Source organism: Gasterosteus aculeatus, chromosome 11 (genome assembly GCF_964276395.1).
Source record: "Gasterosteus aculeatus chromosome 11, fGasAcu3.hap1.1, whole genome shotgun sequence".
NCBI lineage: Eukaryota > Metazoa > Chordata > Actinopteri > Perciformes > Gasterosteidae > Gasterosteus > Gasterosteus aculeatus.
Window position 1 is genome coordinate 7,325,143 of NC_135699.1, and position 26,555 is coordinate 7,351,697.

The 26,555-nt window shown below is 45.3% G+C and overlaps 2 protein-coding genes across 2 annotated transcripts in view; both read left to right on the forward strand.

Moving 5' to 3' along the window:
• Positions 1-23,819, forward strand: part of LOC120827571 (inactive phospholipase C-like protein 2) — a 49,410-nt gene extending 25,591 nt beyond the window's left edge. Inside the window, exons 2-6 of the mRNA XM_040190569.2 lie at positions 4,097-6,583; positions 9,731-9,934; positions 11,920-11,995; positions 17,902-18,011; positions 21,892-23,819. Of these exons, the coding sequence (XP_040046503.2) occupies positions 4,097-6,583; positions 9,731-9,934; positions 11,920-11,995; positions 17,902-18,011; positions 21,892-22,326 (3,312 nt within the window). The 3' untranslated portion in view covers positions 22,327-23,819. The remainder of the gene's footprint in view (positions 1-4,096; positions 6,584-9,730; positions 9,935-11,919; positions 11,996-17,901; positions 18,012-21,891) is intronic.
• Positions 23,820-24,588: 769 nt separating this feature from the next.
• On the forward strand, positions 24,589-25,775 carry hcrt (hypocretin (orexin) neuropeptide precursor). Its single transcript, XM_040190572.2, has 2 exons — positions 24,589-24,851; positions 25,168-25,775. The coding sequence occupies exons 1-2, from the start codon at positions 24,714-24,716 to the stop codon at positions 25,537-25,539; spliced, it is 510 nt and encodes a 169-aa protein (XP_040046506.1). The 5' UTR covers positions 24,589-24,713; the 3' UTR covers positions 25,540-25,775.
• Positions 25,776-26,555: the final 780 nt, after the last annotated feature.

Here is a 26,555-nt window from a genome sequence, read left to right on the forward strand (position 1 = left end):
AGTCGGACCGCACATAGTCGGACAAAGGTGTTTACATGAAACGGATAATTCGATTTCAGTCCGACTAAGCCAGTTATTCGAATCCATGTAACCAGGCTGAACAACCAGATGAGCCAAAACAAAGAAAAAAGGGCATAAAAGGACAAAGAAGGCTCCGGGGTCTAATTAACCCAATATCTTTGAGCTAGATGGAATTATTCTACTGCAAAACACATTAAGTTCACTTGTTTTAGGTAGCATAAGATCCATGTGGCTCAACAAATGAGCGGGCAGCTAAACGACACATTGACGTGTCGATGACTTTCATCACTAAGGTGACACAATTGCATAGAATCTTAATTATTGGAAATGGCTAAATGGCAGCCATGTTTTCATTTTAGGCAATCAAAGGCTGATGGCTGGAAACAACAATAGTGAGTGTAGAGCCCTGAACAGTTTACTTCAAACGCGTGAACTTGATGTGTGGCATAGGTGTGACTATTTGTCTGCCGGCGTGTTCTATAGATGTATAGACATCATATGATCATATGATGATCCCACAGCACACATGCAAGAGAAAGAAACACGCATACTGTGACTCACATCTCGGAGAGTACGTCATCAAGAGGGCTCTGCGCAACATCCTCATGTCTGCATTATCCATTACCCACACTCCCCTTTTTGCTTTATTCACTGATGCACGTTGCACACACACAAATGACACAGCGGCTTTGTGGGCGAGAGGAACTGAGCCGTGCCTGCCCACTTTCTGCAGATCTCTGTCTGCAGTGGAGATGTGCTGCGATAGGAGCCGGGGCAGCAAGGCGAGCACTGACAACTGAGCGGGATGGTTTGCGGTTTGTTGGGACGGGGAGGAAGTGGGCCAGCGTGTCCACGCTCCCGCAGAAAGAACAGGAGAGGATGAGTCCTCCGTGTGTTCAAAATCAGTTCAGCAGCTCTGTGGAAAATTGTAGTTTTCAGTCTGAGAGAGAGAGAGAGCGAGGGAGAGAGAGAGAGAGAGAGAGAGAACTTGCTTGTGCTTTCTGACATAACAAAAGATCGGGCTGCAGAAGAAGCCCTAGGGGGGTATTTGTTTTGCGGCGCTTGTGTTGCAGCCACACAAACATACACACCCTTTGGAGATGAAGCAGACATTGGGTTGGATAGGGCTGAATTCCAAGAGACGCAGCTGAGCAGGGAGCATGAGCTGTTAAACACATAACATGTGAAATATATTATATGTTATATAATGATTATAACCTTTTACATAAAAAATACCTTGTCAGTTGTGCCCTGCAGTACTATTTTAAATAGTTATTATTTTGTAACATTTCCCTGAGTTTGTCAACCTATTTTTATATAACGGACCACAACCCTATTATAGAATTACAGTGGATCTCCCACTAACAACGGCTTAAAACCATGTATAACATTCCTTTAGTCTCCCTGGGGCAAAGTCCCCCATGTTGTACTTACTGCCTGCATCCGGGTGTGACAGAAGGGTCTGTGGGGTAGAGCGAGCGCCGTTGCCCTTCAGATCATGTTGGGGGACTCGTCTCACAGCCTGTCCTGCGCCGGGCTGCTTCACCCTTCCATCAGGGAGTGTTTGACCCAGCCCGGGGCAACCGGCATCACCACAGGAGAGAGGGGGATGGGGGTGGCAAGGGAGGTGTGGAGCGCTACCGAAAATACCCCCACATCACTACAGCAACAGGCAGCCAAGCCAGAAGCACTCGAGCACACACACACATACACGCAAAATACAGACATCTGTACCAGGAGAGACCCCAGGGTCTGTGTGACAGTCGAGGGGAAAAAACGGTCGCGTGTGGGAGCATACAGGGGCAGGAAATAAATAACTGGTCATTTAAACACACATATGAGCCCAGACAAGTCAAATACCTTGAGATTGCCAGCCGTATGATTTCACATTCACATTACATCAATACAACACATTTTCATTTGTGAGTGATTTGGATTTGAGCTGCAGCTGAGAAGTATGTCATCTAACCTCGCTGGCCAGCCGATCGTTACAGCGTGTTAATGAGACACACAACCACCCCTCGCACTCTTTGACCCTGTGTGGCTGCAGAACCTCCCTAAAGGAGGCCTGGAAACAATCAGTCATGAACACATCTCCCCCTCTTCCCACGCGGTCACTCAGTGGGCTTTCCGCCTCACAGAGCTCTCTTCACATATCCCCAATACCCCAGTCAATGTTCACGTCCATCTGGCTGATTCTTTAAAGAGCAGAAGAGCAAACCTGATGAGTGACCAACTCATCAACTCAAGTTTAAAATAGGCCGGAGTTGTTAACTTGTAGCTGTCTCTCTCATGAGACAAAAAAAGAAGGCTACTGAAATAAAACAGCAGGACATGTAGGTTGAAATGTGACCTCTTGATTACGGCCTTCAGATTTATCTTCCTCCACTAGAAACTATGATGTGTTTAAGGGTCCAATGAGTTATCGGGGGAATCAAGAGCATGACAAAATGAGCCAAAGATAGGATTGACATTAATGTGGTAGTCTGTCTGTCTCTGATGAAAATTGGTTCAAGAGCTCCTTACACTCCAAGGTTTACCTCTGGGAAAGAGTTGCAATGGTATTACCTTCCAGCTGAACCAACATTTCCCTTTCTCACCCTCGCAGTCTTGGCACATAGGTTGATCTGGGTTCTTGCAACAATTACATGCATTACAATACTTTATTGAGGTAGAGAGCGTAAATGGCTGAACAACTTGGTAAGCAGTCCTTATGAACGGGACGGTCCCGGCATCAGCGAGCCACAGCACACCATCTGGTGTCAGACCACTTTTAAGAATTAAGATTAAAAATCTCTTCTAAACATTACAGATTTGTAAAATATAATATTGAGTACTTAAGTGTTGGGCGAAAGACAGGGAGGGTGTAAAACAAGAGGAATGATCAGGTGATGTCTTGCGCTTTGCATCAAGTGGTGCTCATTAATCGTGATGAGGTGCCAGGTTTCATCCGGCTCCGACCGGCAGAAGGTCCCAAGGGATTTCTCTGGGACGACAGTGGAACCGTGCTCAGTGGAGGGGGAAGACCCACTCGCTGCTCTGTAGCCCTGGGGCCCGATGCCATGTAACAAGGGAGACAACTATGATTGGGTGAATTTTATCACATTTTTTAATCAAGCAGCACACATCAAAAGAGGAAAACAAGTCCCCTTTAGGAGGGCAGTCTCAAAGGCTTTGTGCCTTGATCATTTCATATGTAACAGTAATTTGTGGATTGATTTAGTTTGGATTTTGATATACTGTTCTATGTGGTATGCATTATTCAACAAGCCTATTTTCCATGCCCTTAACCAGGCCATCTTCATGCAGCCTTGTGTAGAAATGGGGCAGTTCTATCTGTCTGCTTTCTGCCAGCTAGGCTCCCAACCTGAAAGCTGCAAGTTCTGCCGTGCCATGGCAGCTGGTATGTGGTGCATTTGTTGTGGTTATTTCACAAGTTTGGCTTTTGTCGTGGTTGTACAGGTTCCAAAGACATTCCACATTTAAATGTCTTTGGAGAGACATGTATTCATGAGAGGTTGCCCACAAGATAAATAATTAACCACAGCTGCATCTGCAGTTGTAATGTAACTTGAGACGGATTTGAAAGCCCTTGAATTAGTTTGAGAGATGAAACCATTGAGACTTAAGCCAAGCCCAAATTGATATTTATAAAGCACCCTATCATTACAGCGAGCAGCCCTGTTTGAAAGGAAACCTCATGCATTAAAGTGTGTTCTGAAGATAGAGGTGATTTTTTTTTTGCCATTGAAAAGTGAAACGTCAAAAAAGATGTCATGTTTAATTATTCAGCAGCTCAATACAGTTTACTAATGGGAATGGTATGTTATTCCCCTTTACATTTCAGCATCATAACTGCTTGAAAGATTGCAGAATTTTCTTTCAGGATTAAATGTGTATCTGTCTTGGTGTAGAGCCACTTGGTGATGAAATGGCTAACTTTCTCCTCTTCTATAAATTGTAGTTGTACTGTTGTGGTCATTACTGTTCAGATACAAGATACAAATCAGATACAATGTGTAACCAAAAAAATCCTTCTCCTCCCCAACCGTCCCCCACCCCGTTCTGTTTACAGGATGGTTCCAAACAAAGGCAGGTGAGGAAGAAAACGGTGTCCTTCAGCTCCATGCCAAGTGACCGCAAGATCAACAGCACAGCTGCTTGCATGGCCTTTATGATGGAGGGTTGTGAGATGAAGAAAGTGCGCTCCAACTCACGCATGTACAACCGTTACTTCCTGCTCGATCCAGACATGCACTGGCTCCGTTGGGAGCCGTCCAAGAAAGATTCGGAGAAGGCAAAACTGGAGATCAAGGGCATTAAGGAGGTCCGTTTGGGAAAGAAAACCCCAGTTCTGCGCAGCAATGGTCTCTCAGATCAGTTCCCCGATGAATGCGCCTTCTCAATCATCTATGGGGATAACTATGAGTCATTGGATCTGGTAGCCAGTACAGCAGATGTTGTCAGCACTTGGGTGATGGGCCTGAGGTATCTGGTGTCATATGGCCGGCATACAGTGAACATGGTGGAACCCAGCCAACCGAGCCTTCGGACGTCTTGGATTGGTTCAGTGTTTGACCTAGCAGATATGGAAAAGGAAGGACACATAGACCTGTTCAGGGCCACCCAGATAATCAAGGGGCTCAACCCTGGAATGAAAGAGTCACGGATAGAGCTTAAGTTCAAGGAACTCCAAAAAGCTAAGGACCAATACGGCGAAGCGATTAACATGGACACCTTTGTGGAAGCCTACTGTGAGCTCTGCACGCGACCGGAGATCTTCTTCCTTATGGTACAGTTTTCCAGTAACAAGGAGTTTCTGGACAGTAAAGATCTGATGCTCTTTGTGGATGTAGAGCAAGGCGTGGAAAGTGTAACAGAGGACATGTGCAGGGATATTGTTCAGAAATTTGAGCCATCCGCTGAAGGTAGAGAGAGGGCCTACCTTTCCATCGATGGCTTTACACACTACCTCCTCTCCTCCGAATGCCACATCTTCGACCCCCAGCACAAACGTGTGTGCCAGGATATGACCCAGCCTCTGTCCCACTACTACATCAACTCGTCCCACAATGCCTCTCTCCTGGAAGATCACTTTTGGGGTTCGTCAGACATCAGCAGCTACATCCGAGCCATAAGAATGGGCTGTCGGAGCATTGAGGTCATTGTATGGGACGGCCCTGACAATGAACCGGTGGTGTATGTGGGTAGTTCTGTGGCCTCACATCTTGCTTTCTCCAAAGTTCTAGACGTCATAAACCAGTATGCTTTTGAGAGCTCTGAGTATCCCCTGATTCTCTGCCTAGTGAACCACTGCTGCATCCCCCAGCAAAAGGTCATGGCCCAGCATATGAAGAAGATTCTTGGAGACAAGCTGTTTGTTGAACCCTCCAACAAGGAAGAAAACTACCTTCCCTCCCCTGAGAAACTCAAAAGTAAAATCCTCATTAAGGGCAAGAGGCTCCCTCACAACTTTACTGACGCTGAAGGCGACGTGACGGATGAGGAGGAGGGGCTGGAAATGACTCGAAGAGTGGGAGCTGATGAGAAAGACCAGTTGAATGGCATAGGTTTCAGAAGATTCCGACTGTGCAGGGAGCTCTCTGATCTTGTTTCTCTCTGCAGGTCAGTCCAGTTCAGGGACTTTGAGACCTCAAGGAGAGACCAAAAATACTGGGAGATTTGCTCCTTCAACGAGGTCGATGCGAATAGGTTTGCCAACGAGTTCCCAGAGGAATTTGTCTGCTATAACAAGCGCTTTCTCTCCAGGGTGTATCCCACACCTATGAGAATCGATGCCAGCAACATGAATCCCCAGGATTTCTGGAAGTGTGGCTGCCAGATTGTGGCCATGAACTACCAGACGCCAGGCCTGATGATGGATCTCAACCTCGGCTGGTTCCGGCAGAACGGCAACTGCGGATACGTTTTGCGTCCGGCAATCATGAGGGAGGAGGTGTCCTACTTTAGTGCCAATGCTCGGGACTCGCTGCCAGGGGTGTCGGCTCAGCTTCTTCACATCAAAATCATCAGCGGCCAGAATCTGCCAAAGCCTCGCGGCTCGGCAGCTAAGGGCGATGTGGTGGAGCCCTACATATATGTGGAGATTCACGGCATCCCGGCTGACTGCGCTGAGCAGAGAACAAAGACTGTGTCTCAGAATGGCGACAACCCTATTTTTGATGAGAGTTTTGAATTCCAGATAAATCTACCGGAACTCGCAGTGCTGCGCTTTGTGGTGCTGGATGACGACTACATCGGAGATGAGTTCATTGGCCAGTACACCATCCCTTTTGAGTGCCTACAGCCAGGCTACAGACATGTCCCCCTGCAGTCTCTGACGGGAGAGTTCCTACCCAACACCACTCTGTTCGTCCACGTAGCCATCACCAACAGACGGGGGGGAGGAAAGGCACATAAGAGGGGCCTTTCTGTCAGGAAGGGTAGGAAGACCCGGGAGTACGCCACCACAAAGACAACAGGGATCAAGGTGGTGGATGAGCTCTTCCGAGCTTCCACCCAGCCCCTCAGGGAGGCTACTGACCTCAGAGAAAATGTGCAGGTAAGAAACTATTTACTTTAGTTTTGTGTAAAACCTAATCATAAAACCATTACCAATATTAGATGTGGCACATTGAGTTGTCAGCTGTTCAGCAACTGGTTTCTTTACTAGAAGGTCCAAAGGGAGCAGGGATGCCGATATCATTTTCTACACCTCAGCATAGAATCGGTCCAGTGAAATTTGTTCAAATTTTTTTCTGAGGCAACTTTGATTAACATTATTCTATAATAAAGTTACTCATGAGACTTTGAAACGGCTGATTCCATGCCAGTCGAGTTTATACCAAGGACAGCAGGACAGCAGGACAGTAGGACAAGGAATTGTGTTCTTAATAGAGCAACGGATGTTCATTTTGTTATTTTATTAATGATTGATAGAATATCCCATTAATTATTATTATTATTATTTGCTATGTTATAGAATTATTTACCATTTTATAATTATTGAATATTAGGTTTTAAAGCAAAAAGGAAGAATCCTGTCTCGCTTTAAAGATTTGTTAGTTGTTAAGCAAATCAGATAACTGTCTTTTCTAATTCATTGTGCAGGAGAGGGTTGTCCTGAAAGGATGCAGAAAAATAAAATGTAGCGCACAACTTTTTATTTATCCGTCATAAATACCAAGGTCTGTCCATCTGTCTTAAGTAAGCAGTAACCTCAGTCTAATGGCACAGCAAACAACAGACCAGACCAAACTAAATAAACAAGCTGTGATTAGAGATCCTGAGGCATGCTGTCATACATTTTTCAGTTGTGGAAACTGGCAATGATCTGAAAGAGGACATTATTTTCCCCTGCAAGAGCACAATACAGGAAGAGATTGGATTCTCTTTCGGAGAGAAAATTGATCCTGTAATTTTAGAGGCAATAACATTAGCGCTTGAATGGGATAAGTGAAAGGTAATTTGAGGACAAAAAATTGGAATAAAGTGTAATTACAAAGAAATATTGAACAATCCAGACTGAAATGTTGCCTCATCAACGCAAGTGTTGCTTGTTTGAATAATCTGAATTCGCGACAAATGAATACTTCAGCACTTTGTCATGATTAGGTCCCTGTCTTCTCTGGGGTGTGAGTCAGCATGGTAAAATGTAATGAATAAGACATAAAATATTGCCCACTGTGAAGACAGTCCTCTTCATACAACCTTATCTAACATGTCCTACAATATGCTAATTCATGGTACATATTATAACGATCAAAGACGTGTCACTTTTCACAGCTGACACTGACTGTGTTCTGTAGCTTTGAATCATCTCTCATAACATATATGAAAAAAGAAAACGCAATTTCTGACTGAATATGACGCGGCGTCTTTTAACCTGATCAAACCACACAGTTATTACGGTTGCTGCCCAAGCCACGATATCCTCAGGTCTGAAATGTAAATTTTTCTTTTTCAAATGCAGAGATAAATGTTGATGAATGGAAAGAGGTGACGTTGAGAGGGAGTCTTTAAAGAGGATAAATTAAGAAAAGGGTCTTTGCCTTTTAATTGTAAGAAAAGGACAGATGTGAAAGCTTTGTAGAGGCCAGCTGCGCGCAGCCTGGTGCCTTTAATCTTACGGGAGCTGGTCGGCAAAGGGCCAGCGACCCACGAGGCAACAACCAGGCCATTTGTGGAGACCTCCTCACCACTTGAAGCTTAGACATTATCACGAAAAAGAAACACCGTTGGTACATTCGGTACTGACAAAAATCCCTGATTTCATGGCATGTAACCTTGGCTATAAAAGTAAATCTTCCACTGGTGATCTCCTTGATTGACAGAAATTGTGTTGGACTTTTGAAATGAATGAAAAGATACATGAACATTGACCAGTGGGCCGATAGGTTTGGTTCCTGTTTTTTTTTTTATGTGGATCTAGGCAACCATCTATTATTCCTCGTGCCGACGTTAATTAAGTCTTTTCCAGAGGGCTGCGGCCTATGAACCCTAAGTGTTGGTGGAGGTGGAGGAGAACAGCGTGTAGGTGTGTGCGTAGGTGTGTGCGTGTGCAGTCGTAGGCACAATGACCTCCACTCAGTCCTGTGGTCCATAGAGAAGCGGAGAGATGCACAGATTGAAGCAGAAAGCCAGAGCGCGACGGACACAGAAACAGAAACAAAAGCAGTGCTGTAACCGAACACAGAGCTCTCGCTTGGGGAATGTTAGAGGGGGAGTAAAATGGGGGGAGGGAGTGATTAAAAACCCAGCCTCTCATTCTTATTTATTTTTCACCTTGGCTCGGAAACAGTGAAGCTTTTATTGCACACGCGTTATTGAAAAAAAAAGAATTCACGCATGTGGTCCCGTGCATAATAATACAAAGCATGCTAAATGCTAATAACTGTGACTCAGACTGCACTGAGCGCCCTCGCACGCCCTCACATACCAGGTTCTATCCAGCGCCCCAGAGCCGTTCCGCTTCCACCATTGTGTTTCTTCCTGTGGCTCTCCAGATAGTGACAGCACGTCCTCTGGGTAAAGGGGGTGATCGGGTGGATTCTTGTGGAGTTCTAGCCCAGGGAGACGGATGGATCGACGGATTCCCAAGCGTCAACACTGGAGCTCTAATTTTCTCTTTTTGTCACCTTCCTTGCGATATGAATAATTGCCATTATTCCTTTATCTTAATCTTCATTTTATAAGGAATATTTCCCTTTGAGGGTCAGAATCTTCCATCTGGAGGCAGCCTTGGCTAAGACGGAAACATAAAAAGTGTCACAAAAGAATAAGGCCATCAGTTTTCCCCCCATTGGGTTCTGTGAGACTGCTCTTTTGACCTCATTCTCTCTCACCATAATTACGCTGTGAGAGGCCGTTGCCCGGTTGCCAGGGCTGCGCAGCCTTTGAAATCAGACGCGCAGAAACTCTGGTTTCGGTGGAGGCTGGCTGTTCAAACAAACTCCATCGACTATTGCAAGAGTTGTCCGGAAATACGTATTTATTTATCCAGCAGCCGAGAGAAGAAAAGTGCGAGACAATCTCTCTTATTCAAAGCCTCCTCTCTCAAGTTGAAGTTGTGTACAGTATGTCCTCTTTATTTATTGCACTTACAACAAGTGAACAGCTATTAAATAAAAACCCAAAGTGATTACCGTCAGTTCTGCCTTAGTCCGCGCTCATACCCGAATCCTTCAATGTGGTCTTTTTTCTTTCCCAGAATGCCGTGGTGTCCTTCAAGGAGCTCTGTGGCCTGACCCCGGCGGCCAACATGAAGCAGAGCATCCTGACCGTGTCCACCTGGCTGATGAACAGCGAGCGCTCACTGAGGGTAACGGTGGACCTGAGCGAGACTTACCCCACCATGGAAGCTCAGGGTCCCATGCCGGAGCTGCTGCGCAAGGTGTTCAACGCCTATGACACGGTAACAACCCTAAACGCACGCACGCACGCCAGAGAGGCAAACACTGAATATTGCATGACACAATTTTGTACACACTTCTTTTAATCTTTTTTTTACCGTTCACGTAAAAGCTTATTTACAGTGTTCAATCTCTCTCCACACGTGTACTTCAGCTAAAGATAAAATGTCAAAGCACTCAGGCGTTTGCGATAATGTCACTGCTCCGCGCGGATATCCGGCAGTGCCAGCGCTTGCGAAAGATAAAACAGAACAATAACCAGAGAGGAGTAGTGGCCGGCTGCTTCCCTCAATGCTAGTTTGCATGTCATGTGATTCCAGCATCCACACAGCTGGATGTGTGTCGGGGCCTCGGTAACACGGCTAAAAACAGATTGGCGAGCCGCGGGTGCTCATCGTTTTAATTTCACCTGCCCCTGTCCATCCCGCCTCGTCTCCCATGAGAAGATTGCATTTTTCACCACTCAATATTGACACGACCCCCAGGGGTAAGGAGTGTGGGGGGTGGGGGGGGGGTGGGCGCTGGCTGGGTGGGGGATGCTGGAGGAGTCTGTCTGTAATTAGTTATGCCGCCCGCTGCCCTCTTCCCTCCCGCGAGGCTTTGGTGGGAGCTGGTGAAGTGGGTCATGAGCGAGAGAACGAGGTTGTCGCGCCCACGTCCTCCTTGGAGAATCTTTCCAGAACCTCTCCACCTTCTAAGGATCCTTGCAAAGCAGAACCCCCCACGGCTTACACAGGCATGGATGGGGCGATATCGGGATGATAGGAAAAACACTCATGTCAGAAATAACAAATACTCAGACAATGTTTCTACTTTTGCTATTTATTCATCCCATATTTATGTAGAAGGACTACAAAGCTGTAGGTACCTTCATCTATGGTCCTATCCTGACGCTTGGTCCGAGTGTTTGTGTTTGATTCCCGTTGGCCCGTTGCCACACTGCCTCAAGAGCGAAGGGTCTAATGTGTTTACTGAATGTTTGTGTGTGTGAGTGTGTAAATGCATGTGACTTCACGGCTGCCAAAACCCCGGCTGGAGGACATCTGTGTGCAGTCCACGTCCTCAGTCACCCTCGTGTGGGCTGCTGCCGGCCGGCATTGTAACCCTCATACACGCCCGTCTCCGCGTTTAGCCACACGTCGCTGTCATTGACTGCACTCACCATTAAGAAGAAACAAGCCGCCTGGATGCAACGTGAACATTGACATTGGGCAGAAATAGCCTTTCGTGAAAGAAAGATTGTCTCACTGAGAGCTTCTTTCGTTTTTTACTCACCATTTTGTGCACCAATTCTCAGCCGTCACACAGAAAGGCATGCCAGCGATTTTCGATTGTTTTTCCTACAGTTTATTTTCTTAATCCGTCCCCCGAATGAAGGGACTTTTATGAAATGAGCTCATTTTACAAAACAGCTTTCCCTCATACCAGTTCTAAGGAGGGTAGCTTAACAAGGAGAGGCGTGCACACAGGGTAAGAGAGTGCACATCCTGTCTCCCCGCTGACGAGGAGTGTGAAACTTCATTAGCTTCCTCCTCGATGCTGCAGGCCTGGTCCAGCTGCTCCTCCTCAGCCTTCAGGATGATGTTTATGGCCCAAACTAGCGTTAGTCAGAGGAAAACATAGAGGTGATAATAAGCAATTTCATCTCTGCCGCTGTTATGGTGGCATTGTGGTGCCAATACATGTGGGATTTGGGTGCAGACATTCAGAGGCAGAATCAGCTATTTGTGCCTAATATGTTGACCGCTATTGCATAAGGCTGAATGTACTTTTCTTTTGATGGACTTACAAATCAATTGATTGATTCCGTTGTAAAAGGTAAAGCCAAACAACTGTCACTGTAATATACCTTCCTATACTTCATTAAATATAAGAAAGTATACTTTCAGTGTTTGTCTGTGGTCCCGCTCAAAGCTTTTTTAGGTTTGCCCCCAGTACGATACTGAGATGTTATGCTAATTAAATGCACGTTTTCTTTGTCTTCCAGATGATCCAAACCAGCAGGACGCTGATCGAGTCGGCGGACGTCGTCTATTACAAGCTCACGCAGGCACAACGAGCAGGTGCGGTGCATTATGGGACAGAGTCAACATTCCACATTGTCCTCTGCATCTTCTGAAGTGCAGAGCATGTTCAGCACAGCTGAATGACTAATTCAAGCTGATATTAGAATAAAAATGCATGTATTTTCCCTTGCATGGTTCTTTAATTTGAATAAGAAAAACACGGCATGAAACGAGATACATTCATTCGAGGAGACGACGCATCCAGCTGCCCCGCGTACTCGGCCTCTGCAACTTTCAAACCTTTTCTGTGTCTTGTCCTCCCGCGGGACGAAATGAGCATCGAGCGTCCGCCCGCTGCGGCGTCTCCACCGACGTGGACAGCAGTGGCGGCTGTCGATGGAACAGGCCATCCTCAGTGAGTCAGCACCGAGCAGTTCTCATGTCAGTGGGCAGGTGAGAGCAGCCGCACAAACAGAAGGCTCCAGCAGAAAGAGGACGGAGAGCATAAACATCGGTTGAGAGAACAAAATATAGGATGGTGTTTTGTTGCTGAAAAGAGTGCTCTGTGTAAAGTGCCCGGTCTTTTTAGAGGTTAAGACAAAATTCAGCCTAATGAGATCGTTAGGAGAGAATCTGCTTCCGATCGAGAATGCCTGTGGCTTTGTCTACTCCAGCCTCTTTCATTCAACGGTAATTGTTCCTCATTTGCTTTGCTTCTCTGCTGCGCAGCAGCGTCTCCGCCGAAGAGCCCCTCAAATGGAGCACGTAGTTTGAATACCGGCATCTTGATTTTGCATGTTTATGCCTCACATTCTTTCTGTGGGCAACCAAAGACGACTGAGACCAACGCGAAAACCTGCCGATTCAGGCGTGTTATCGTTTTGTGATGGCTGGCGTCAACACGTGAAGAGCTATTTGTCATGTGTGTGTTAAATGCTAACTCACTGGCTCGCGCCAACCCAATATCCGATAAGCCAATTCAAGCCAGCTACGCCCAGCATTACTCCCTGGTGTCACACAGAGGCAGGCATATGCTTCACTCACCCCCACCCTCTCAAGAGAAAATTACAATAACAGCCCAACTAAGTAGGAGAGATGGCTCAATCAAGATAAATTAAGGTCAATACATTTTCTAATGACTCAAAATGTGCTCTACCAAACTGGAGCACGATTTAAAGGGTTGAAACCCCACAGAGCCACAAGCAGGCTGAGTAGAAATGGACCTACTGTAAGAAATTCATCCTTGTGTTTTTTGCTTTGCAAGTAAGTAATATATATATATATATATATATATATATTTTTTTTTTTTTTTTGTATGGTCTTCATAAACCCAGAGGTTGAAGCATTCTTCTCAACCAGCATCTAATCCCTACAAGCGAAAACATGGAAACTCTTCAATTTGGAGTTTGGGATGACGCAAGAACAATACGATGAGGCAGAGGGTCGGAGTGACGGGCCCGAGGGGCCTCGGCTGCTCGCCAAACGTAGCACTTTCCCCTATCGCCCACTCCCCGGCCCCCGGCGCTAACACGCGCGTGGTTGTAGTTTTGATGCGTGAGGCTGAAGGATGAATTGAATGCACAAACAGCAGCTCTTTGTCTCACATGCTCATACAAAAAAGTAACGTACTAGCCTCAAAACAAAACTGGGTTTACAATTGTAAACTTTTACTTAAATTGAAGCCTTGTTGGCCGAAAGGAATGTAAAGTAATGTTGGTCAAAATCGAGTGCCGCATAATATATTGTACATACAAAATCAAAGTGGCAAATATAAACTATAATAAAGATTTTAAAGGTACTCAATTGGGAAGTGAAGAAGCTTCGGAATGATTAATTCTTTATTCTGCTTCAATAACGTCCCCCCCCTTAATAGAGTAATACAATTTCAGATATTATTGCGGTGACTTCTGTCCCGCTCCTCCTCTCTGCCTGCTCTATGTCCCCTCCATCTGTCTCCTGTCTCATCAGGTCACCGTCGTTTGTGCGTGATGCGACTTTTGGATGCAAATATGGCGAATTCTTTCATAATTGTCCCTCTAGTTCGAAGTCTAGCTCAAACTGTATGGTTTAGTGCAAATGGAAAATAAAATGCATCTCTATAGCAAAATGATTACTGTAGCATTAGCTTAAAAAGTGTGTGTGTGTTCAGTGTCAAACCGCTTTAAAGTGTCCTCTAAAAAGACCTTCATGATGCTGAATATGTGACAAATTGAGAGGGTGGAGCTACTTTAATCTAATCTTACAATCAGTGGATCTAATGAAAAGCTACGCAGACCCACCTGTCTCCAAGCGCAAATTCAACAACAAGAACACTCCCTTAATGGACGTTCTGTTCTGTCCTCTATGATGTGTTTAGCGTGTGACTCGGTTCATTATAAGCTTTTTATATCCCCGAGAGAGCAGAAAAACCTTTGGATGCACGCATGAATCCCAAACAAAATGCTTCTTTTGATGGACTGACAAGCACTGAATGCACCCTTCAGCAGCCATCTCATAAGCCATATGATTATGTAAAGACTGAGCCCGACAAAAGCAACGGTGTTAGAACAGAGAATCAGAGGGTGGAGGCATACGAAGTCTACAAATGATGGATTTGCATGGAATCGAAAGGTTTTGTACTTTTGATCGATAATTTTGGTGTTTTGGCTGTGTGGGTAGTGGAAAAATAGGACAGTCTGGGAACATTACAGAAATAATTTGGGATGGATTACGGTGTGTGCGTGCTTGCGCTGCACCTAAAATTAATAAAAGGCTTTTGATTGGACCTGAAAGGTTTGCCCTCCAACCATTAACGGTGTGCTCAGCTCATCAGCAAATCGCTGTTGTGACAAAGCCCCAATCACAGTGAGGCTGCAGTCTGCAAGCGAGCGACCTGACTCAACCTTTTACCTCCCGAACTGCCTTTCGTTTTAAACTAAAGCAACGTAGAACGGGCGTCTGGGTTTTGGGTTACTCTGGCTCTTGTTTCCCCGCTCCGTCTCCTCCTCTTTCCTTCCTGTGCACAGCTTGGCCTTCACTATTGCCGATAATCAGTTTAATTAGGGCCGCGAAGCTGACGTGTTGATGAGCATGGAGAGGTGCTGGATGATTCCCCCCCCCCCGGGGCTCTATTGAAGGCTCGCCATCTCACACACCCCGCTAATGGGGTACCGGATACACAGCTGGGACGCTCACTCTGGCACATCCACCAGTGTGTTTGTGTCCACTGTGCTCATGCGTCCGCACGCATGTCCAATCTGGAGACAAGAGCTCTCACCCCTCTGCTCCCATCCTCCCAACCGAAGGGGGTATTTGTCAAGAGTTTCAGCTTTCTCTCTGACGTCACGATGGATGAGTACAGACATCCTTTAACGTGGGTGAACAGCGCCGCTCCGGTCTGCAGGGCGAGTGCGCAGCGCTCTGAGAGGAGAGACACATTGTCCTGCTGTACACTGACCTGCAGCGAGAGCACACAGGGAGCAAGACGTGGGAATATTTTATACAAAATAATGAGTTTAATTTGAGGCCCAGTTGAAGATTATTATGCCTTTATAGGAGTCACGTCTAACTCGACATATGTCAATGAGCATAGCGCTGCGTGCGGTCTTGAACACGTGCAAACTCGCTGTGTGAGTTTGGAAGCTGCTGGATTCCTGCAAACCTGTCCGGGCTGATTTATTGACCGCTGGGATATTGCTGGTATTGTTTGACTCCATGAAGACTCCAAAACCACGGAAATCCAAAATATAAAGACATTTATCTTTCCTGGCCTTGTACTGCTTTACTTACTAAAATAAAACAGGCTTCTGCAGTTTGTAAAACAGTTAGGAAAATATGATCCGACTGTATTTATCTCCTTCTGACCCCCTTTCCCATCATTGTTGTCATCATTGTGTTTCATTTTATTATTTCTGCCTGTAGCCGTCTCCCATTTCTGTGCATGTGTATTTGGAGCGCGAGGGGTCCACGTGTCCACTCAGAGAAGACGTCTTGTCGTCCCCTCGGTCCTCCTGTCTGTCTAGGTAACGATTTCTCTCAGTCCTGCTCTTTCCGGTAGAGAAGCCAAGCACAAGATCCCGTCTCGTCAAGAGTGTTCCATGGGGCCACGTTTTGTTTATTACTGCTGGTTTAAGTGACAGTAAGGAACAGCAACAGTTTGACTGTCGGGGACGGGAAATGCTTAATAATAGGGAAATGAAATGCTTGAAGAGGTTGTATTGCAGCGAGCTGCCTTCGAGCTAATTTCATCTCTCATTTAGCTCCCTGTCTGCTTTTCTCCCCAAGTCCCGCGATCTCCTTGCGGCCCATTTACTCCACCAGATTAGGAGATCAAATCAGCCCTAAATCCTGTTAACACAACGTTTAGGCCGTGAAAGAGATATTCTACAAGGCTCTACATCATAACTAATGTGGAAATTAAAGATCAACAGGGGTCCTGGACCTTGTTGCGTAATGTCTGGTGTGCACCGAAGGCTAGAGATGATGTTTTCTGTGTTCACTGCTTGACCTCTTCATCTGTTTTAGTGTGTGGCCGATTCTTTTCCAAAGTCCGGTTGTCGTGAGCGTTAAACAAACTCTAAAAGTCCAGTTGCTGGAGTGACACTTGATGGAGATGTGAAGTGAGGCACATAGTAGCTCGAGTTCAAAGTTAGTTGTGACTTAATGAACAGTATTTTTTAATAAAAATTGAGGTTTGTCAAACAAGGATTTGTTGTCTCTTTTAGCGGTTTAAATTTTCTCTACGACGACCTTTCCTTGGTGCTGTTGAATCCCATGAGGGAGGTTATACATAGTATGACTACTCATAACTAAATAGTGTACTTTGTGTTGTTTTTTTCATGCCCTCGCATATTATTTCTTATATCTTTTTTCAAGCATTTTGTGATTTTCTCCTGGGGCGAGTGCAATATAAATACATTTGTATTGACTTTACTCATCAGAGAACTGAAGACTCTGAAGATAATAGCGTACTGTGTGTCTTCAATGTCTTGTCGGTGAATCCAAGCTGTAGTGGCATAAGGCCGGTGGCTGAGACACAAAGCTTTGGGAGGAGTTTATTCTTACAGCCATGAGGATTAGCCGTGGTCTGTGTGGGCTTAAAGAAGCCCGGACCTACTGATAGACTAATTAGAGGTTAGCAGGCCTCGTGCCACCTAAATTTACCCCCGTTACGAAGGCAGCACTGGTGAGCTGCTATTCAAGCCACTGAGATGCAGACTTTGGGTTGCGCACGCTGCAATACAGGCAAAACAGCAGCCAAAATAGTGTAACTTCTCTTTTTACAACTAAGAAGTTTATATTCTATTAGTCTAGACACCGGCCACCCATGTTGAAGTTATGCACCGTGTATAACACACATGCACACGGTCAAACATCCACATAGACACACAAATACAGAGTGCACACATTCAGCTTCTGGGCAATATAAATGAACCAGAAAGAACAACCGCACGTCAGGATCGGCCTATCCAAGGCTTTAAATACTGACATGTCCCGCCCCAATTTCATCTGATCCTCCCCGTTGTACAAGACTGAGTCCTTTTTACTTGCTCTTCCTCAACTCCGCTTGTCTGGCCATCTTGTTTTCATTCAGTGTATATAGTGATTTCATTATTCAAACGGAGGAGGAAAATACCCATAGGGTGTCTTGAAGGTCTTCATGTTCTCCTTATAACACACGTATTGCCAAAAAGGGTATTTTGCTGGCACTGAAGAGGCCTCTCCAGTCCCAGTCGGAATTTCGGTCCCATATACAAACATCGTATAAAATACAACAGCAGCTGTCAACAACTCTCAATAGGACAACTTCTCTAACTACTTTTAAGTGAAGTTATGGTTCGGACTTCTGTGGTCGCTGACTTTAGCTTTTCATACAAATACTTCAAGACTAAAACGTCATTTTTGCATTGCAGTTCTATTGTGGCTGTTAATCTTTATTTTATATCTTCACATGACACGAGGTGTGTATCTATGTCTGTGTGCAGGTCTGGACTTCCATGAGGACCTGCATCGCATCGGGGCAAAGGAAGGTCTGAAAGGCCGCAAACTTCAGAAGGCCATGGAGAGCTACGCATGGAACATCACTGTCCTCAAGGTGAGATGCACAACAAATACCTTGATAATTGTACCACATATACTTTGAGTCAGTTTGAGTCAAACCATGTAACGGATAATAACTTTGATTGATGTCGACATGTGACATTAATTTGTAGATCATAATCAGCAGGATAAGCAATCCAAGATTTTGTTGCTGAGAATAAACTACATGGTGTTTTAAGAAGCCCTGTGGGCTAATTGTGTTTTCCTTCCTCTCTAATCCCTTCTAATCTCTTGATTAATTACTGTTGATTCAGAACGCGGTCTTATTTATTCCTTCAACTATTTTGACGGGACATGATAGGGTTGTTCTCACGCTTTTTGTGGACACATGCACACTCTGCACACACTATCGCTCCTCCTCGTACAGTAAGGGTGCGTTGGCTCGCTTGGAACACGCCTTTCAGATGACGCTCGGCGAAATGCGTTCCTGCCTCCGCCTGTGGTGCGGCGAGATAAGGTTTGCCTACCGCCATCATCTCATCGCTTCTATGAGGCTGCGATTGTTACACCAGCACTGATTTAACACCCCATGCCGCTCTGCACGGTGGGCCTGCTGCGCTAAGCAAGGACAAGAGCAGCCAAGATATTTTTATCTCATCTCATCGCTCTGAAATCATTTAGTATTGAGTGAAGCTCCCTTGGCTGAGCTTCTTGCTCGAGTGTCAGGTTAGGTCGATGTTTGATTGCGGGCTTCTTCTTCGCCTGCCTTCTCGGATGGGAGGATAGTAAATTCTAGGGTTGTGGCTAACTGTTAGTTTAATTAACAATAAATTGTTTATCAATTAACAGATTCATAGTTGTGTGACAGCTTTAGATTTGTTTGTTTTGTCTAAAAAACATTCTCAATAAATGTATTTAATCAACTGATCATAAAAGACTGCTAGATTTTGAATCATTGGTTAGAAAACTAAGCATTTTAACACAAGTGAAGTTAATGGTCAATCACTGCTACAGTAAATTTATTTGTGTTTTTTTTCACGCATTAATCTGCAAACGGAAAAATCTATCTTAATTAAGCTTTGTGGCACTCATGTGTGCTTAAATAGCGTAACAGGTTGACAGGCAAACATAATCCATCCATCAACCCTTAACTCCTCCCATCTCTGCCTCGTTTCTCCAAAGACTCACTTCCCTCTGTCACCCCCCCCTCCCTCCCCCCGAGTCCTCTGATTTCTTCCAAGATGTGAGGGCATCTTGGCGTGCACACGTACCCCTCCTCCTCCTATTGGACACTTGTGAGCTTTGTCTCAAACTGAACATTTGGTGAGGCCCGGTGCATGTTTGCCGTGGCTGGCAGACACGTGCCGTTGTTTCGCTTGTCATCGTCTCAAGATCCCCAGCAGCAACGGCAATTTCGGTATGAAAATTTTAGCGGGGCCACAGAATATTTGCGCATGAAAATTTAATGATGCAATCCAAACATACCATACATATTTTACATTGAATCACACTCTCTGCATGCGTGCAAAGGAGAGTGGGGGGTTGCGAATTGGTTTTGACCGAACAATATCACACAGGAGCACCGACAGACAAACATAAGGATCTCTCAACATTAAATGGCCTCCTTGCAACACGCAGCCAAAGGTGCACTTGTCATATGTTGAGCAGCCTCATCCTAAACATTGTACCTGCAATCAAAAGCTTTTTTTGAATAACAGTTGAATTTCCTTAAAATAGTGTTGATCATGGTAAAAAAAAGGTTCCTTTACTCATACAGAGGTCAAACATGCCGGCAAATTTGTCATATCCACTTATGGCAATTTAGCACTTTCTGAAGTATACAAATTGAAGGTTTGACCTTGTTCTTTTCTGAATTAAGAGCAAAAGCCTGTAACTTGTCCTGTGCAACAGAGCCCTCTGGTGGGGCCGAGCCCGACGGGCCCCGAATGCAAACGCACCGATGCTCAGCAGACCTGGGAGCCGGCAAATGGAGAGGAAAGGGTTGTGTAGTCTCTCGGTTTTTCTTAAGCTGTCTCTTGGACCTGACTTTGATTGTCAGATCAGAGCTGCCATGGTGAATTAGCCTTTGCTTAAGACCACCCTGTCACTCTTCTTACCCCGCTGCCACAAGGAATGCAAAGCCGGAGAGACATAAAGAGAGGCTCGTTGAAGTTCCTTTTCGTGGACGAATAGCGGGCTCACAGACACATTTGGATTCTTATTGCCTGCCAAGTCACTCACTGCATTTTGTACTTTCATTGACTGTTGTTTGTGGTATTTTATGACATCACTAATCAAGCCCCTGCTAAAGCAGCTCTCCCATCAAAATCTCCGTTCCCTTTTTTTTCTTGGCAGAACCCGTTTTAAATGGTTAACTGCAGATTCGTTTTGTTCCACAGATGATGGTTGAAGTGGTGGAGATGAGAGGAGATGCTCTCAGTCCTGCTTGTGCTCTGCTGTCACAAACCACTCTCCAGCTGGGTCAACAACCTCAACAAAATATAATAATAATACATTGTATTTGTATAGCGCTTTAAAAGGCACTTTAACTGGTAAAAAAAAACCCTGAAACAACAGCTAACGTTAGCGGCAATAGCTGCATAAAAAGGGCAAAGTGATGACATAATAACAGTAAAGAAATATATATATATATATATATATATATATATATATATATATATATATATATATATATATATATATATATATATATAAAAAATATAAATAGCATCAGAGGATGCTATGTATAAATCTGATAAGTTCTAGTTGAGTTTTGTGTGGCGAGGGGCAGTAGGAGGCTGTAGGAGGGAGCGATCCAGAGGGAGGGGGCAGCCATGGAGATCACAGGCTGCTTATTGGGTGTCCAATTTCCGTCAAGTGGATGGAATGATTTTGATAAGCCAGTAGGAGATTAGGGAACAATTTAATGAGGATATAGGGGTGAGATTTGGGGGCTGTCTCCCCCTCCCCGGCCCGCCGGGAATAGCTTCAGAACAGCTGGTGATGGTGCCCAAATACGGGTGCCGTCGTGATTTGGCTCCGGCAGCACAGAGCCGGCTTCTTGCTGGCATATTCTATGCCTGGTGAGTCATGACTTACATAATTTCTGGGATTTTTTTTTTCTTCTTTTCTCCAAACATATGATTTATTCATGCTCGTGTTTTGCCTGCTGAGGTGGCTCAGGTAAAAGTCCACTTGCAGCACATTAACATCACCTGGGAGTAAAGGTTCTTGTCAACTCGACACTGAAAGAGACGGGGACGCGTCAAGCATTTAATTACTCCAGTTGTGGAGGTGGTTCTTAAAAAAAGCACGTGGTCAGATTTCAAATATGTTATGGCCCATTCTACGAGCACCTCTCCTTCACAGACGTAACCGCCCGTGGAAAATACTTAAACCATATTTCCACGTGTCACAGATGGCTAACTTAAGGTGGCGGGTTGCCACGGCAGCATCCTCAGAATGACTTGTTGCTGTAAAGTGGGACGCCTGCCCTGACCACTTTTCATTCATCCCTGGGGTGCTCTCAAATTAATAGCCAAGATTTAGTACATCATTATCACCTTATGCCACCACTATTAACCCGCTGGGAGGAGCAGTTGCACACTGTTTATGGTGGCTGCATACTGCCCCCTTCTGCTGTTTCTAAGGTGGTGCACCAAGGAAGAGTGTTCCTATACAACTTTTTTCTCATTCTACTCCCTTATTTAATTGAATTTAAATATAAATTAAAATCTATTTTTCAAAGGCAGACCAGAAAAGGTCACACAGATTCAGATGATTCAGTCGTACTCAGATAGACTGGAAGATAAACCAGCCCTGAGGGAAAGGATATCAGAAGATGCTCCCTGCTATTTTTGTCACCGCGCGTAGTTAACAAAGCCACCTCTGTTTCTCTGTCTCTCTCCGTCTCTCTCTGTCTCTCTCTGTCTCAGGGCCAGGCCGACCTGCTGAAGCACGCTAAGAGTGAGGCGCTGGACACGCTGCGTCAGATCCACTGTGCAGCTCAGTCCTGTGGCCTCAGTAAGAACGGCGCATCCTCCCCACAGCTCCAGCACCATCCTCCTCACCAAGTCCAGATGCAGCAGCAGCCTCAGGCCGAAACGCACCCGCAGCCTCCCGCACCGCACCTGCCCCAAACGCAGGCAGCACCTCAGGCGTATCACCACCCGCTCGCCCAGCAACATCCCCAGCCACCAGTTCCGCTCCCTCCGGTTCAAACTGTTTCCAAACCCCCGGCCTACACTCAACCCCCGGCCCTGACCCAGCTCCAGTTTCAGTTCCAGAGCCAGCAGCAGAGGGCAGCAGGACCTCTGGACGCCAACCCCGCCAAGGGGACGGTCAGCGACGGCGCTGCTGGATCCTGCTGACCTGCAGCCTGTGCCCACGGAGGATCCTACCCAAAGAGAGACGGAGAGATGGAGACGGAGATGGACAAGCAGAAGACCGGAGGAGAAAAGCGGGAGGCCAGTAACGCGAGCGAATTGGAGGAGTTGGCCGAGAGGGTTAAAGAGACGGCGGTGATAAGGAAGACCCGTCGCGTCAGAAGCGAGACACGAGTCTGAGGCGACGCTCGAGTTGACGGGAGGAGAAGAGAGACGGAGAGGCCGTGAACTTCCATCACGCTAAACGTGAATTTAAATGTTCCAACGCGGGATGGAAGCTGGAAAGGCAATGTTTACTTGTCTCTGTCGTGCATTTTAAAGGGAATATTACATCTGAGCCAGGGAGTTTGGGTCTCTTCTGTCTTCTCTCTTGGGAAAAGCTAAAAGGGTGACAGCTGGTAGCAAACTCGCGACGGTTTACTCGGCATAGGAATCTGTTAAGCAGTTGGATCAGTTAGATATCCCTGTCTCTCTCTGGGAAGTGCTAGTCACATCCCCCTCCATTGTGTACACTAGCTCTGTGGGTACAGGCTTTACCTCACGTTGGCATTTTCTGCCACAAATTTGCCTTTTTTATTTCCAGAACCCTCTGCATGTCTCTGACCTTTTATTCCTTCACGTTCGCACTCTTCATTCTTAGCCATGAAGCTAGACGCACGCCCTCACTCCTTTTGGACGGAGAGGATTTTAATTAGAGCAGCTCGACGAGGCTGAGCTCTGCAGGCGTCGTACGTGTTCTTAATTCAGCACAAACCAGGAAGCTTTAGAGCCAAAATAGAAAATCTAACCGCAGCTTCGGCTGTGTTCAGTCACATTCATGCTCTTGTTTCAACGCTTGCTGGGGGCCGACCTCCATTCAGCCCCACACGTCTCCAGTGTCATTCCAGAGGATTTAAGTTCTTCAATATCCATTGACCCTCTCCACAGGGTCTCCTTACCCCCCCCCCCAACCCCTCTCAGGGGGCTGTGTGTGTGTGTGTGTGTGTGTGTGACGTTACGTGAATCGGTGTTTTGGTCCCCCGGGAGGAGCTGACCCCGCGCCGGATGTTGGCGGAATTAGCCGACCAATCGGAACTGGAATGTTTGACCCTGCCGTTGAGAGGTTCAAAGGTCATGGTACTGCTGTGAATAAACACAAGTTAAAGTGAATATAGATGTAAAGTGTATGTAAAATGTACGAAAGGAACATATATTGATATAATAATTCTCCAGACAGATTCATGATTGATATTACAGTAATTGTCGTTAGTTCTATTGATATTCTGATTATTTTTTTTAGCATTACTTCCACATATACAGTGATTTGACACCTGTTGGATCAGGAGAACCAGTGCATGTGGGAGCGGAACAAGGGATTACTGACAAGCGGCACAACCCGAGGGTCAATCAATCACCCATCATGTGTTTCACTGCAAAGTGAGTGTGGCTTCTTGTAAGAGCTCCTTTAAGTGGCCCATTAAAACTGGCTTCATTGTTTATCCCGTCTCCTCTTGTTCATTTCTGTCACATGAAAATGTGATTTATATTCCTGTACTGCGTCATGTGGCCTGGGCTTCAGTAATGAACCACTCTGTGGCTGCACTGATACCTCAATGAAAGGACCGAGTATTCTCGCTGACATCAGAAGCGCTTTAGAGCATTTTCAAATCCGCTTTCACGGTTTATCCAAAGTGATCAATAACACTTTTGGAAGGCGTTATTGATCGATTGCTGCGCTCTTAACTCTCCTATTGTAAAAATCGTATCTTCACAATAAACAAAAAGGAAGCCGTTTATTTCATCACGTATTTGTTTTGTCTATTGAAAGCAATGCTTCCTGTTGTCCATAAGATGGCAACAGATATTAAGTAAGTGGGGCTGTGAGGATGAAAACAAACTGATATTCGATCATTTCTGTCCATCGATTGTGTTTGATTTCGTCCTGTCACGTTTACTTATGAGCGCGTCGGTATTCTACCGCCTGTAAAGCATCATTTGGAGGTGCTGTCGGAAATGATCATCGACACTGTTCCCCCCACTAGTGATACTTCAGTGAAGGAGCAAGCCAAAACTCCACCTTCATGTGTGAGTATGGCACCTTTTGTTCGAGAGAATAAAGCCCATAGAACCTAATTAGCATGCCTTTTGAATGAGTCATTAGCATTGAGAAAGGCCGTCTGGGATTTTTCTATGTTTATATTTTAGATCTTGTAGGACACATTAGCTAATTGACCTCCGTCCCAAACTCGTAGTCATTATTATATGTTTTCATAAACCCTCGGTATGTGGCCACATAGAAATGCCTGTAGTTCATGAAAAGTCCAGAGTAGCGCCGTGGAGACGACCTGCCACAACAGACTAATTAATTGTGGTTGGACAAATGACGTCCATCGATGTGGGCACCACAAAGCAATATAAGAGACTATTCTTCCCCCGGGGGAGATCAGATGACTCCGTCCCACAGCAGCCAGAAGATGCCGTGGTTCCCCATCAACTTGCACAAAGCCTCCGGGATGGACACCTCTAACAGGGTAATACGCCTACTCCTTTTTATCTAAAGATTACTATGGGATTTGTTTGACATCATTAATCCACAATATTTAAAGTTGCAGATCAGAGATTGAGCTTTTGTTCTTTCTTCTTGCCATTTGTTTTCATATCAAGATTTAAGCAGCTGAGAAAATGGCTCCTCTTCGGCAAAAGATTTATTTCTATGTTGAGTGATCAGGCGTGTAGTCATGTAGTTAGATCTATCATTTCACTTATTTCATTATGATTTGTGTGTTCATTTCTTGTGTGTGCTTTGAATCATGTCTGGACATAACTCATTTTCTTTTTGCCCAGCAGAAGTTCCTGGCACTGGCCTTGATGCTGCTGCTGTCGCACGTGGCCTGTGAAGCTCACAGCCTGTCTCAATGCTGCAGACAACCGGCCCGCTCCTGCCGCTTGTCCGTGATTCTGTGTCGCTCTGGCAGCAAAAACTTTGGTGGCGAGCTTCCAGGTGACGACGCCGCCGGCATCCTCACTCTGGGCAAACGGAACGAAGAGGAGCACAACCTGCAGAGCCGACTCAACCAGCTCCTCCAGGGCTCCCGGAGTCAGGCGGCCGGGATCCTGACTATGGGCAAGAGGATTGCCGAGCGGGCCGGGGAGCAGTACATGGCCTGGTTGGCCCAGTCGGGATGGACCATCACAACGCCGCTCCCTGATTTAAGCTAAATGATATAAGTAGCCTATGGGACTCTGTTCAATTCCAGGTAGAAAAATCCCACCTATTTTGGGAGTGTCATTACACCACAGGTATATTTTCTGCTTATGTCAAATCTTGTGATTTTCTTTGAACTGCACCTTTTCGTATGTGATGTGAGCGCACCGGGTTATTGGATAACGCTAGGAAGATGTGTAAAATTGTACGCATATGGAAAGATGGCTGTCGGGTGTAATAAAAAAAGCTGACACTGTGTCTTTAAAGAAAAAGTGCTTCTATTCAGCAATCTGCATTATTGATTTGTGTTATGTTGCATTAACTGTTTTGTGTGTGTGTGTTTGTATGTGTGTGTTTGTGTGATATATATATATATATATATATATATATATATATATATATATATATATATATATATATATATATATATATATATACACGTACGTATATAACCCCTCGCACTGAATCAAAGCCTGGCATCTCAGCTCAATTTGAGTCTTTTTTGATTCAGTACAGCTTGCACATATGAGCCCATTATTCCCAGTGTACACAATATGGTGCTGATAAGATAAAAAGTGAGAGGGGTATTGCTACAGATCGGAAGCCTAGTGCATGCTCTATCAAGATAAAATAGTTCTCCCATTACTGCTGTTTGCCCTGGATGCTTCTCTTTGGCACAAATATATACAGCACAATTGTGTCTACTAATTTTCAACAGCTGAATTTTTCAGCCTCACATGCATGTCCAACACTGCACCTTTCAATGCAGAAACATTGCACAACAAATATCATCATTCACACTGCAGGTATTCCTCAAAAAGCTTGTTTTCCACTCGCCCTCTCTCCATGAAACTATTGATAGATATAGTTTTTATCCAATCCAATACTTCCCACAAGAAAAATGTCGCCTCTTTTTTAAAATCTGCCTTTAAATTTGAAAATATTGGATATAATCTAACGTGAATTCTTTTCACCTTTTGCCTTTTTGCTGAGTTGAGGTCCTTTGTCGTCAGATGCAGAAAGACTATTT